The sequence below is a fragment of the Anomaloglossus baeobatrachus genome, chromosome 2, assembly GCF_048569485.1.
Source record: "Anomaloglossus baeobatrachus isolate aAnoBae1 chromosome 2, aAnoBae1.hap1, whole genome shotgun sequence".
NCBI lineage: Eukaryota > Metazoa > Chordata > Amphibia > Anura > Aromobatidae > Anomaloglossus > Anomaloglossus baeobatrachus.
Genome location: NC_134354.1, coordinates 371,086,124 through 371,102,499, shown reverse-complemented (window position 1 = coordinate 371,102,499; position 16,376 = coordinate 371,086,124). Strand labels below are relative to the sequence as shown.

At 44.3% G+C, this 16,376-nt stretch overlaps 1 protein-coding gene across 3 annotated transcripts in view; it reads right to left on the bottom strand.

Annotated features, from left to right (window-relative positions):
* Positions 1-16,376, bottom strand: part of THRAP3 (thyroid hormone receptor associated protein 3) — a 68,576-nt gene that overhangs the window by 14,802 nt on the left and 37,398 nt on the right. For 2 of the 3 annotated variants that reach the window (XM_075336043.1, XM_075336041.1), the window contains exons 4-6: positions 14,454-15,314; positions 11,520-12,152; positions 6,593-6,765 (exon numbers count right to left, since the gene is read on the bottom strand). In XM_075336043.1, coding sequence (XP_075192158.1) covers positions 6,593-6,765; positions 11,520-12,152; positions 14,454-15,314 — 1,667 coding nt within the window. The remainder of the gene's footprint in view (positions 1-6,592; positions 6,766-11,519; positions 12,153-14,453; positions 15,315-16,376) is intronic. The other variant, XM_075336042.1, reaches the window with a different exon arrangement.

Genomic DNA, 16,376 nt, shown 5'->3' with positions numbered 1-16,376 from the left:
CATCATCATCATCCACACACACATACAGCCATCACCAACACACACAGCCATCACCAACACACACAGCCATCACCATCATCCACACACACAGCCATCATCATCACACACACAGCCATCATCATCACACACAGCCATCATCATCACACACACAGCCATCATCATCACACACACAGCCATCATCATCATCACACACAGCCATCATCATCATCACACACACAGCCATCATCATCATCACACACACAGCCATCATCATCATCACACACAGCCATCATCATCATCACACACACAGCCATCATCATCATCACACACACAGCCATCATCATCATCACACACACAGCCATCATCATCATCACACACACAGCCATCATCATCATCATCACACACAGCCATCATCATCATCATCACACACAGCCATCATCATCATCACACACAGCCATCATCATCATCATCATCACACACAGCCATCATCATCATCATCACACACACAGCCATCATCATCATCATCACACACACAGCCATCATCATCATCATCACACACACAGCCATCATCATCACACACACACAGCCATCATCATCACACACACACAGCCATCATCATCACACACACACAGCCATCATCATCACACACACACAGCCATCATCATCACACACACACAGCCATCATCATCATCATCATCACACACAGCCATCATCATCATCATCACACACACAGCCATCATCATCATCATCACACACACAGCCATCATCATCATCATCACACACACAGCCATCATCATCACACACAGCCATCATCATCACACACACACAGCCATCATCATCACACACACACAGCCATCATCATCACACACACACAGCCATCATCATCACACACACACAGCCATCATCATCACACACACACAGCCATCATCACACACACACAGCCATCATCACACACACAGCCATCATCATCACACACACACAGCCATCATCATCATCACACACAGCCATCATCATCATCACACACACAGCCATCATCATCATCACACACACAGCCATCATCATCATCACACACAGCCATCATCATCATCACACACACAGCCATCATCATCATCACACACACAGCCATCATCATCATCACACACACAGCCATCATCATCATCACACACACAGCCATCATCATCATCATCACACACAGCCATCATCATCATCATCACACACAGCCATCATCATCATCATCACACACAGCCATCATCATCATCACACACAGCCATCATCATCATCATCATCACACACAGCTATCATCATCATCACACACAGCCATCATCATCATCATCATCACACACAGCCATCATCATCATCATCACACACACAGCCATCATCATCATCACACACACAGCCATCATCATCATCATCACACACACAGCCATCATCATCACACACACACAGCCATCATCATCACACACACACAGCCATCATCATCACACACACACAGCCATCATCATCACACACACACAGCCATCATCATCACACACACACAGCCATCATCATCATCATCATCACACACAGCCATCATCATCATCATCACACACACAGCCATCATCATCATCATCACACACACAGCCATCATCATCATCATCACACACACAGCCATCATCATCACACACAGCCATCATCATCACACACACACAGCCATCATCATCACACACACACAGCCATCATCATCACACACACACAGCCATCATCATCACACACACACAGCCATCATCATCACACACACACAGCCATCATCACACACACACAGCCATCATCACACACACAGCCATCATCATCACACACACACAGCCATCATCATCACACACACACAGCCATCATCATCATCACACACACAGCCATCATCATCATCACACACACAGCCATCATCATCATCACACACACAGCCATCATCATCATCACACACACAGCCATCATCATCACACACACAGCCATCATCATCATCACACACACAGCCATCATCATCATCATCACACACAGCCATCATCATCATCATCACACACAGCCATCATCATCATCATCACACACAGCCATCATCATCATCATCATCACACACAGCCATCATCATCATCATCACACACAGCCATCATCATCATCATCATCACACACAGCCATCATCATCATCATCACACACACAGCCATCATCATCATCATCACACACACAGCCATCATCATCATCATCACACACACAGCCATCATCATCATCATCACACACACAGCCATCATCATCATCATCACACACACAGCCATCATCATCACACACACACAGCCATCATCATCATCACACACACACAGCCATCATCATCATCACACACACACAGCCATCATCATCACACACACACAGCCATCATCATCACACACACAGCCATCATCATCACACACACAGCCATCATCATCACACACATAGCCATCATCACACACACACAGCCATCATCATCACACACACACACACAGCCATCATCATCACACACACACACACACAGCCATCATCATCACACACACACACAGCCATCATCATCACACACACAGCCATCATCATCACACACATAGCCATCATCACACACACACAGCCATCATCATCACACACACACACAGCCATCATCATCACACACACACACACACAGCCATCATCATCACACACACAGCCATCATCATCACACACACAGCCATCATCATCACACACACAGCCATCATCATCACACACATAGCCATCATCACACACACACAGCCATCATCATCACACACACACACAGCCATCATCATCACACACACACACAGCCATCATCATCACACACACACACAGCCATCATCACACACACGCACACACAGCCATCATCATCACACACACAGCCAGCCATCATCATCACACACACAGCCAGCCATCATCATCCACACACACAGCCAGCCATCATCATCCACACACACAGCCAGCCATCATCATCCACACACACAGCCATCATCCACACACACAGCCATCATCCACACACACAGCCATCATCCACACACACAGCCATCATCCACACACACAGCCATCATCCACACACACAGCCATCATCCACACACACAGCCATCATCCACACACACAGCCATCATCCACACACACAGCCATCATCCACACACACAGCCATCATCCACACACACAGCCATCATCCACACACACAGCCATCATCCACACACACAGCCATCATCCACACACACAGCCATCATCCACACACACAGCCATCATCCACACACACAGCCATCATCCACACACACAGCCATCATCCACACACACAGCCATCATCCACACACACAGCCATCATCCACACACACAGCCATCATCCACACACACAGCCATCATCCACACACACAGCCATCATCCACACACACAGCCATCATCCACACACACAGCCATCATCCACACACACAGCCATCATCCACACACACAGCCATCATCCACACACACAGCCATCATCCACACACACAGCCATCATCCACACACACAGCCATCATCCACACACACAGCCATCATCCACACACACAGCCATCATCCACACACACAGCCATCATCCACACACACAGCCATCATACACACACACAGCCATCATACACACACACAGCCATCATACACACACACAGCCATCATACACACACACAGCCATCATACACACACAATCATACACACACACACAGCCATCATCATACACATACACACAGCCATCATCATACACACAAAGTCATCATCATACAAACACACACGGCAATCATCATCATACACAGCCATCGTCGTCATCATCATCATCACTCACAAACAGCCACCACCACAATCATCATCAGTCACACACCGCCATTATCATCAGTTGCACAGTCACCACCATCATCAGTCACACACAGCCACTACCGCCACCATAACCATCACCATCATCATCACCATCATCATCATCATCAGTCGCACACAGCTACCACCACCACCAACATCAGTCACAAACAGCCACCACCGCCATCATCAGTCGCACACAGCCACTACCGCCATCATCATCAGTCCCACACAGCCACCACCGCCATCATCATCATCAGTCGCACACAGCCACCACCACCATCAGCATCATCATCATCAGTCGCACACAGCCACCATCAATATCATCCACACACAGCCACCACCGCCATCATCATCATCATCATCCACACACACACACAGCCATCATCATCATCATCACACACACAGCCATCATCATCATCATCACACACACAGCCATCATCATCACACACAGCCATCATCACACACACACAGCCATCATCATCACACACACACAGCCATCACCATCACACACACACAGCCATCATCACACACACACAGCCATCATCACACACACAGCCATCATCATCACACACAGCCATCATCATCACACACACACAGCCATCATCATCACACACACACAGCCATCATCATCATCACACACACAGCCATCATCATCATCACACACACAGCCATCATCATCATCACACACAGCCATCATCATCATCACACACACAGCCATCATCATCACACACACAGCCATCATCATCACACACACAGCCATCATCATCATCACACACACAGCCATCATCATCATCATCACACACAGCCATCATCATCATCATCACACACAGCCATCATCATCATCATCACACACAGCCATCATCATCATCATCACACACAGCCATCATCATCATCATCATCACACACAGCCATCATCATCATCATCACACACACAGCCATCATCATCATCATCATCACACACACAGCCATCATCATCATCATCATCACACACACAGCCATCATCATCATCATCATCACACACACAGCCATCATCATCATCATCATCACACACAGCCATCATCATCACACACACACAGCCATCATCATCACACACACACAGCCATCATCATCACACACACACAGCCATCATCATCACACACACACAGCCATCATCATCACACACACACAGCCATCATCATCACACACACACAGCCATCATCATCACACACACACACAGCCATCATCACACACACACACAGCCATCATCACACACACACACAGCCATCATCACACACACACACAGCCATCATCACACACACACACAGCCATCATCACACACACACACAGCCATCATCATCACACACACAGCCATCATCATCACACACACAGCCATCATCATCACACACACAGCCATCATCATCACACACACAGCCATCATCATCACACACACAGCCATCATCATCACACACACACAGCCATCATCACACACACACAGCCATCATCACACACACACAGCCATCATCATCACACACACACACAGCCATCATCATCACACACACACACAGCCATCATCATCACACACACAGCCATCATCATCACACACACACACAGCCATCATCATCACACACACACAGCCTCATCCACACACACAGCCATCATCCACACACACAGCCATCATCCACACACACAGCCATCATCCACACACAGCCATCATCCACACACACAGCCATCATCCACACACACAGCCATCATCCACACACACAGCCATCATCCACACACACAGCCATCATCCACACACACAGCCATCATCCACACACACAGCCATCATCCACACACACAGCCATCATACACACACACACAGCCATCATACACACACACACACACACACACACACACAGCCATCATCACACACACAGCCATCATCACACACACAGCCATCATCACACACACAGCCATCATACACACACACAGCCATCATCATACACACACACACACACACACACAGCCATCATCATACACACACACACGCACAGCCATCATCATACACACACACACACGCACAGCCATCATCATACACACACACACACGCACAGCCATCATACACACACACACACAGCCATCATCACACACACACACACACAGCCATCATCACACACACACACAGCCATCATCACACACACACACACAGCCATCATCACACACACACAGCCATCATCACACACACACACACAGCCATCATCATACACACACACACACACACACAGCCATACACACACACACAGCCATACACACACACACACAGACACCACAAACGTTCTAACGTGCCCTATGCTCTTGTTCCTTCCGCTGCACCCGCCGGCAAAGCAGTGACGTCAGCGCTGCTCGGGTCGCGCTGCTGAGCTAGAGTTGAATGCCGCCGTCGATTGCTTCACCCTGACATCTGATTGAACTCCGGCTTTGATTGCTTCTCCCTGGCGGCTTCTCCAATACGGAAGTGCGGCCGGCCGCGGCTGCAATGTGAAAGTGCGGTTGGCGACCGCTAAATGACTGGAGGCAGTGGAGGGCAAATATCAAGGGTTCTGCACTGTGTGTCTGTGGGCCGCATAAATCAGACTGGCGAGCCGCATGCGGCCCGGGGGCCGCGTGTTTGAGACCCCATATCTATCCTAAGGTCAATGTTAAAGTCCCTGCCAACCCCATTAAACGGTGTGTAGTTTTTCGAGTGGGAAAGGCAGCAAACACAAAGAAAATGCTTACAGAATTTGTATCTTTCAGTTAACGTACCTTTAACATGGTGCACAATGGTCACAATGTGTTGGGCAAACAGCTCAGATGGGCTGCGCTGAGGCTGTGCAGATTGGATATGTTGGAAAATGGATTTGAACTCTTGTTCTTTTTTGTTGCTGTGAACAAGGTCTCGAGACAGTTTCCGCTCATGAGCCATTACTCCACTTGGACTGTAATTGAAAAAGGGGAAATGAAAAGAGAACACAATATTTTCCAGTAATGAGAACACTCATCTGTGTTGTGTTTCACGTTAACAGGAAGGGTGATATTATTTCAACTCGCTTTAGTAAAGAACATACAAAAATTTATGTAATCTGTGTATAGATTAATAAACTCAAAAATGTACTACTGAGCTTAACTTATTGCCATGCTATAAAATAGCTGCAAAGAAGTGACAGCACAAAAAATGCAACTTATTGAAGGCTATTTGGTGCTACACAATAAAGGACATCAGCCTAAACAATAAAATGTAGCCTTCCACATAGTAACCAATCAGCATGCTGCTTTTACTTATTGAACGACTCTGTAAAAATGAAAGTCGTGCTGCCTTACTGCATAGGTTGGCACCCTAGATGTACGCAGTGCCGCCCCTGCTCACCGATGTCTCTCCCTCTCTTTCCTTAGAAGGCCCTAAGTGGGCATTAGATAAATGTAGGGATTCTAGTTCTCTACACAGGGTACTGCTAGAAGAGCCTTCCTGAAGAAATACAGCCACTAGGTCCAGTAATACCAGCAGTGGTTGGGTTAAATTAGGACAGTTCCTATATTGGAATACCACTTAAAACATGCCAATGTGGTAGGCATTCACAATGACTAGGTTCAGTAAAGAAACCTGTAATGATTGAGTCAAGGCAATGTTCACACGGAGTTTTTGCAGCAATTTTATCTGCAGTAAAACCTCATCTCTTGGCAGGAAATAACCTGCGGTTTTTCTCTTCCTCATCGATTTGTATGAGTGAAAACGGTGAAAGTTCACATGCTCATTCTTTCAAAAACGCAGCAAAACCCAAGAAGGTTGACATTTCAGTCGGGGTGGGAGGGAGAGTGTTGTGTGTATGCATGAGATTCCTGTAATCTCGTAGGCTTTGCTGGGACTGAAGGAAGCAAGAATTTGCATAAAACCACTGCAAAAACATCTTGTGTGAACACAGCCCAAAGTCATTCATGCCACATGACTATCCAATGTAAAAGACTACATCTGATCCAGTAGGAATCCATCACAAAGGATATAGAGTTTAGAGTTCGCGACCGCCAATGGTAAATATACGTCAGCTTCTGTTGGGCTTTGTGCAGAGCCGACGTTTAATTATGGCCGGCAGTCAGGAGGGGATAGAGACCCTGTGTGCCACAATCGCCGGGTTTCCAGTGCAGAACGGTAGTTCTGCCTGGAGACATCATTACCTGATTAGATCAGGACCAGAGGATCTTAACCTTTTGGGATCTTCTATGTGCCGCCATCAATAGCGATCGAGGCACATAGAAGTTAGAAAGAAGCAGTGAGCTCCTTCTCTTACCTCTCCAGCTCCCTTGTGACACGATCACGGAGGAGCCAAGGGTTGTCATGGCAGCCGGAGGTCACATGGTTACCTCGGGGTCTGCCATGTACGGTGGACTGTCAGACTCAGCCTGCAGCAGTGTCTGACAGGTGATCAGCAGCATGACACTGCTTGTATAGTATGACACTGCCATGCCTGTATGGCAAAGCACTATACCAGCGATCAGACCCAGGAAAGTTAAAAGTCCTACATAAGGACTAAGAGTTGGGGGGGGGGGGGGAGGGGAATCCTCGAAAATGTAAAAAATAAAAAAGTAGACATTTGGTATCGCAGTGTCCGGCTCGATCGGATCTATAGTTTGGTCACTTTTTAACCTCTTCATCGATGTATCCGTACTAACCCGAAGAATAAACCAGTGTTACTTTTACCAAACAGTGAACGGCAAATTTATAATAAAAGAAAAAAATTCCTGCATTGCTGTTTCATTTTAATTTTACCTACTAAAATTGAGAAAAATAAATCCAAAAATGTTGTGCCCGAAAATGATGCCAATAGAAACATCAACTCGTCCCGCAAAAAACAAGACCTCACCTGGCTCTCCAAACGCAACGTGTCATCCACGATCTATTCCAGACAATTTTGCGCTCTAAAATTCAAATGGAGCTCCTTCCCTTCCAAGCCCTGCCGTGCGCCCAAACAGTAGATTTTCACCACATATGAGGCATCAGCACACTAAGTAGAAATTGCACTATACATTTTATGGTGCATTTTTTCCTGATACCATGGTGAAAATGCAAAATTTGAGGCTAAAGTAACATTTTTTGTGGGAAAAAGTAAAATTCATTTTTTCCACAGCAAACACTGACCTGCGGTGTGGCTTTCCAGAACGCAGCATGTTAATTGTGTGCTGCGGATTCGCATGCGTCCCCCGTAGGGAGAACACAAACGAGAGACCGCAGCGCACTGATTCCTGATCGTGGGTACAAACAGCTGTGTTCTCCTGCAGAGGAGACTCGCAGCCCTGCAGGTCAGGACCCGCTGCGTGCAGGACACAGTGAGTCCTGATCGTGGGCACATACCCTAAGGGTATAAAAATTCAAAGTTTGAAAATTTTGCAAGTTTCCGATAATTACACAAAACAATATAGTCTTAATTTAACCCACTATGAGGACGTTCAATACGTCACGAAAAAAACAATGTCAGAATCACTGGAATCTGTTGAAGCGATCCAGAGTTATATCTTGTCAGTGACAGGTCAGAAATTAAAAAATTTGCCCGGTCTCACAGGCAAAAACAGGCTCTGGCGCAGAAGGGTTGAAGGGGTTGTCTAGTACTAGGACAACTCCTAATTCCATTTTTCCCCCAGGTAAAATAATAACGAATATACTCCCCTCCCAAACCAGAGCCCTTCCAGCAGTGTCGTGGTTCAAGTGACGTTGCGACGTCACGAGAGCCCCGCACGCCAATCAGCACCAGCTTCTGTCTGGACAAAGATGAAAAAAATCCAGCAGCTGCAAAAAGTTGGTTGAAAAAAAAAAAAAAAAACCACAGCTTTAAAGTTCTCCATTAGAACAATTACATAAAACATGTGTAGCCAAAAAAACCCTCCATCTCTGCGTTTCGAGCTAAGGGAGACATGCTCTTAATCATGACATTATGATTAAGAGCATGGAATTGTTCTACATCTCCAGATAACAGGCCCAGGATATCTGTGCATCGCACCTCTATTCCCCTTTGACTGGTGAGCTGTTAATGGTCTCCATTTTTACCAGCTTCTGCCTCCCTGCCTTTGAACCAAACAAAAAGTGAGTGCTGAGGCTTCTCTTACTTCTTGTTAATTGATCGTTTGGTCTGAAGCCGGGGAGACTGAAGCCAGCGCTGATTGGACGTGAGGCTCACGTGAAGCCACGCGATCCGTGGCACCGCTGGAAAGGCACAGATACGGAAGTCGAGTATAGGCGTTATCATTTTACCTAGGGGGAAACATGGAATCAATGGGGTTGTCCTAGTAGTGAACACCCCCTTTAATGATATAGAACTCATGTTGATTTATTAAAAACACTTAAATGAACTCCATGTTGTGCCTCAATGCATTTCCCCTATATCAAGGTTCATCAGAAGCCTTATGAATGATGTAGCCAAAAGGCCATGATCTCTATAACACAGATTCTGTTGCTCTGCTGTGGTCTAAACCTGTGTAGGATTTCTTCCTATAAATACATTTCCCCCACAAAATATCACTTCCTTGTTTCCAGAGTGCCAAGTACCCTTAAACAGTCATGATGGATATTGTCCTACCATGACTCATCACGCAGGCGCCTGATGCAATAGGCCTCCCTCTACAATGTGGGCACTAGAGGTCCTGTATACTCGCCACGCATGAACTAGGCGCTAATGCTCGGGAATGATAAATTATCAGATAACTAATGTCCCATGCATGTGCAATTATAGCCAATAATGTTTCCAGCCATCAACCACACAAAATGCAGGGCTAATGGGATCAGGGATTATAGTTAAAAGTACCAAACAACTGTTGTCCCCTGAATCCGACAGGCCCGAAGCAAAGCAGGAAAGGGGGTGCATATATAAGTACATAACCTCTTCTTAATGCTCTGCTCTTTATAAAAAGGTACGTTCCACACACACTCTTTGTTCCAGCCATGTTCTTGCTTGTTTAGGTCTAGTATAGTGACAGTGGACTAGCTGGTCATACGACAGTCCTTTTCTATACGTCACTTTTGTGATTTGGGGACAATTCCAGCCAGTCCATAATCAGTTTGTAAAATTCTCAACGTCTTGCTAAGATTTTAGTGATTCTTTCCTGTTCATCGTTAGGCTAGTCTTTCCCTCCCTAGGGAATATCTGAAGGTCATATTCAAAAGACTCCTCCGGGTAACCCTTTCATCTGAATCTCTCAGGTCAAATGCCTGTACCCTGATTTCTTCAGTGTCTGCACAATTTCTTCTTCCCCTAAGGTACTGCTCCTTTGGTATAAGCTTTTTTAGGTAAACGGGTTGATGGCTTTTCCACTGGAGTAAATTATTTGAGGCTGTTTGTTTTCTATACACACTAGTTCTCAAATATCCCTGGTTGGTTTTTCTAAGATGGACATCTAAAAAACGGTGGTTCATTTGGATGTAATTCGAATATAAAATTTAGACATCCAAATTTTTCAAATTCCTTCTGTGATCATGTCCACAAAATAAAAATGTTAATAAATCTCACTCACAGGGCAATCTTATGGTCCACCAGGATTCCTCTCCACAAAAAATAAGTTTCCTCCCACCAGCCCAGAAGGAGATTTGCGTTACAAGGTGCAAATATGGCAAAGGAGACCAGATTTTATAGTTAACGCTCTGAAATCCCGTTCCATTATGAAGGAGGAAAAAAAAAAAACCACACCACCACACCAAAAAAACCGAACTCACCGTGCAAGATCCTCATCAAACGAGTCCACTCGGACACTGGGACCCATCTCTCTGCTAACAGAGAAATTTGATTTGGAAAAAGGCATGTCCTCCTTGGACAATAGCTTTTCTCCTCTCTCTGAGGATTTCTTAGATGGGGGAGACTCGCTCCTCTCCTTCGATGCCTTGAAACTTGTAATTCTAAAATTTTTTTCAGGCAGGAACCCTTTATGGCCGGACTTCGAGGCCTTCTCCTCTTTCTTGGATTTTTCCGTGTAATGTTCCTCCCCCATATCCTCGGACTTTTTGCGTTTTTCCTTAGAGCTTGCTACAAAAGACAATTCTTCCCATTTAGCTGGATCATATGGATCTTGACTCTTGGAATCACTATCAGAATCTTTCCTTGCTCGCCCTTTTTTCTCTTGGTCTGTATCATCTTTCCCATATCGCAATTCAGACAATTTCAATTTCTCCAAGTCCTCTCGCGTTTTGTAGCGTTTTGGAGATATGCTCTTTTTATAAGCCCTCTCTAACTCGCTCATAGCAAAATCAGTAGGGCTGCTACGATCCTTCATTTTCTCCTGATTAGACAGCTTTTCCTTTCCATTCTCTTTCTCCAGCTCCGAGGCCTTATTTTTCTGCTCCTCCATGAACCTTTAGAAAGCAGAGAAAATGAATATATGGATAACCACCTAATAAGCACACAAAAAAAAAAAATAAAATAGATGTCCTATGCACAATGCAGGTACATCAGGAAAATAAAGGACAGGAAATTAAAAAAAAATATAAAGATAAAAAACCCCACAGGAACATAGCCCCAAAGTGTCGGGTGTTTTTAAATTCTGGGTGATAATTATGGCCCGCCAGGATTACATCAAACAGAATAACACATATGGTGGTACACTAAAAACTACTGCTAGCATATAACTCCCCATGGAATACAACTGGCTTGGAAGTAGGTGTCACACATGGATATCGTTTCATGGCACATCAATTGAAAGCAGCAGTTCTACTTTGCCAATGATTTGCCTTGCAGATACATACGACGTAAGTAGTGTGCAAAGCTCAGGTCTATAGTTTACAATCAGGCTACAAATGCTGAAGAATATGGATTCTTCATAAGGGTGAACTGCACTTTCCATTTTGCTGAAGTCTAAATCTACGTAGTAGAACTGCTGCTTTAGGTTTACATGAGAATGGAAATTCACGTGAACCCTATCTAAATGCAATCAAAAATAGATACTTACCACTGCTCGTCCTAAACTTATCTCTGGATGTTAAGAGAGATTATGCTTTTTATCACTGTATCATCCTGCACTGAGTAGAGCTGTGCTTTTATATCTGCTTAGGTTATTGGCTCTGAATTCTAAGACCATGAAATATATATATGTTTTTTTGTCCTCTGGTTCAGATCGTTTCTCTTAAAAGAGCACAAACTGGAATATAATGCCTTAAAAAGCCAAAAAAAAAAATACTCCAATAAATGATGAAAGTTTCCTAGAGGGTTAAAATTGCCTGTACACTGTAAACAAAATAAAAACACAAAAATATAGATATATGACAACAAGCGAATGCAAAGGGAGACACATCCAGCAGTTTGGGTAAAAGCTGTTCTACCTCACATATGCAAATACTGTTCTAGAACAGATTGTTTTAGGAACGTCCAAAAGTAAGCAGGTGATTAATGGAATAAAACGTTAAGAAATAAACTGCATTTATCTTGGGTTGTACACCCTCACGTGGAACAAAAACACTAGAAACGAATTGTGGAAAAGGTCTATATTCTAAAAAAATAAATAAATAATATATAGTGTGATAGGCTTGCGCCAGCTGTCAATAATTATACACAGATGGCAAAAATAATGTGTATATAGATTAGTGACCGTGTCCCTGAACCACAACTCAGATGAGGCATGTGTGTTCCCAGACAATATCACAGGGAGGGTTATGGCCATACAAAAATTACTTGATACTGGTGTATCACAAGTTATAGCATTGCTGTTTTACAAGGATACATCAGCAAACGTTACAGTAGGAAGCACAGCCATATTGGTTAATTACATTCCCAGAAAAAAATCAGCTGTCTGTCATCATGGTAGACTGATTATTTTTGCTAGCTGTCCTTTGGCTTTGCATGGGACTTTTCAGAGTTTCTCATGTGTGTCACAGTAAAAAGCCCCTTGTCAGCTTAAGGGCCATTTCACACATCCGCATTTCGATGGTTTGCCGGATCCGGCGCACTCCAGTACAGTGTAATACTGTACAATGGCAGTGTGGCAACCTCCGGTCACATGCTGTCATGTGATCCGAGCTTGCCGCGATGTCATTGTACAGTATTAACACTGTACTGGAGTGTGACAGACCCGGAAAAATGTCGGATGTGTGAAACGGCCCTAATTTGTAGAACTCTTAATTGATACCTATAGTGTAAGATAGATCATCCGATCTATCCTAATCATTCTAATTCACCCCTGTCGGCTATTTAGCACATAAATACTAAGAAATTCCCTTTAACAAGTCTAGCAAGGCTTACATCCAAGTAAGTGGCGTTAGTAAGACGCACGCCTTACATTTGGGATCAGTTCATTTTACCCCATAAAGTACTGCCAATACTGTACACACACCAGGTCTACACCGCAACATGTGCCATGTGAAACCAGTGTCGCAGTACATCATCACATCTAATGATTCCCTGTAGTGTTGCACTGCTAAGTATCGCAAATGTTTCTAATATGTGCTGGATTGTCTGTCGCTGGTCGCAAATCACGCTCGACAAGCTTGCCACAAACTTCAATACACGTCACATGTGATTACACCTTGTCCGTGGCATTTTATTTTTTGTGATTGCACATCTGACAAGTTGCACAGATTTTCTGAACTGCTCTTACGTGACACATAAGCTTGTATCCCTAGCCTAAAAGCAGCAAATACCCTCCCCCCAAAAGTATATTATACCTCTTAGAATACCTCTTATATCCAGTTCCCACTGGTGCAGTCATCTCTCCAGATCTGCCCTCTTCTTTTTGACTATATAGAGAACTCATTGATGGTGGGCTCTTGGTCAAAGGACTCTTCCTTGGTGGACTCAAGCTATGTTCAAATGGACTTTGACGAGAAGATGCTCTGAAGGATGAGCTACTCTGTAAAATTGTGGGCGAGGGTGGACTTGGCTTCTGTCCAGGACTTGGCCTGGGAGAGCAGCGTCTAACCACCACAGACTGTACAGAGCTCTTAAGTGTTGGTGCACGGTCAGGACTGTGTTGCGGTGCAGGGCTTTCATCAAAAGCTTCCATATCTTGCCAGCCTTTACTTCCCTCTTTGCTACCAGCATCCGCTGCCCCAGACGTAGATTGTTCCTTTGAATCATCATCAGTTGCTTGAGTGGACGACCTACGATCCTTTGAACGACTCTTCTTATTCTTTTTTGATTTACGCTTAGTCTCCACTCTGCTGTGGTTTGAGGAAGACCTAGAAGATGAAGACCGCCGGGAGCGATCAGATGATGATTTATCTGAATTTCTTGAATGGCTCCTAGACCGAGGAGACACAGATCTCCTCTTTGGAGAGCGTGAACGTGATCGGGCCCTGCGAGGACTATATGGTTGGCGGTTGTAGTTTTGCCAATTGGGGCGGTAATTCACATATCCACCACGATTATGTTGACCACGTGGATAAAAGCCTCTACCACGACCTCGAAAATAGTATGGCCTCCGATAACCTCTGTTGTGACCACGAAAATCACGGTTTTGGTAAACTCTTGGGTGGTTTCTCTCTCTATTATACCCAGGTGAGTAAGACCTTGAGCGGGATCGAGAGCTAGGAAGAGAAAGAAATAAAAATAAAATTAGAGTAAAGCCAAGAGAGACAAGACTAAGGTATAGGGAAACGGGGACGATCCAGCATGGATTATGGAATCCCAGGTAAGTATGTTATACATCCATGTTAAAAATTCTAGAAGGAGATACTGGCAGTAGGTAGATTAACAAGTCCATTCCACTACCTGTATGTACTCTACTGCCAGTATCGCCTTCTGGGGTTTTTAACACACTACGTTTCAGCTATAAGTCTTTCTCAAGCCTAACTAAGATACATGTATGGAAATATAATGTATACAAAACATACGTTAGAGTCTTTATGTTTCCTTTTGGTAAAGCCTACCAAGTTTTCTGTAAACACAAACTACATAATATTAAATCTCATGTTCTGGACATGATGCAAGAGGAGAATCAGCAAATGCAAAGTCAAATACCACAAAACAATATATTTTCTGAAGAATCTATTTTGCAGATTTAACCTTTACTGTCAGTTATACAATGCTAGATTAATTTCTCTTTAAACAAAGCTCTGTACCAGTAATCTAATTTGCATAAAGTATTTATAAACAGGCAGGAAACATTACACCAAATCCTACAAAACCCAAGAGACTTAATTACTCATTTGTAAAGCAACTTGGTCCAAGCATGAGCAATGCGTGGAATTTCTGGAGTTTCCCTAAAGCTGACAGACATGCAGCACTATTTTATCTTTATACATACACACACATATGATCTCTCTCTCTGTCCATCAATACACACAGGCAAAGTAAGGTGCACATTGTTTTGGGATAGAAATGGAGTAATTCATTTGGATTTCCTATTGCCTTGAAAAAGTGTCAATTCTGAAACATTAAGATGCAGAAGGCCACAAATTGCCATAGACAGGGAAGAAAAGACAACTTCTTACTTACAACATTACACCAGGCCTCATCTATCGATACCTCCAAGCCTATTATACAGTTTTTGCTGGACTGTCCTACCACATCCACCATTTAGTCCAGATTTGGTACCTTCAGACTTCCATCTCTTTGGGTAAATGAAATACTGACAACAAGGACGACAA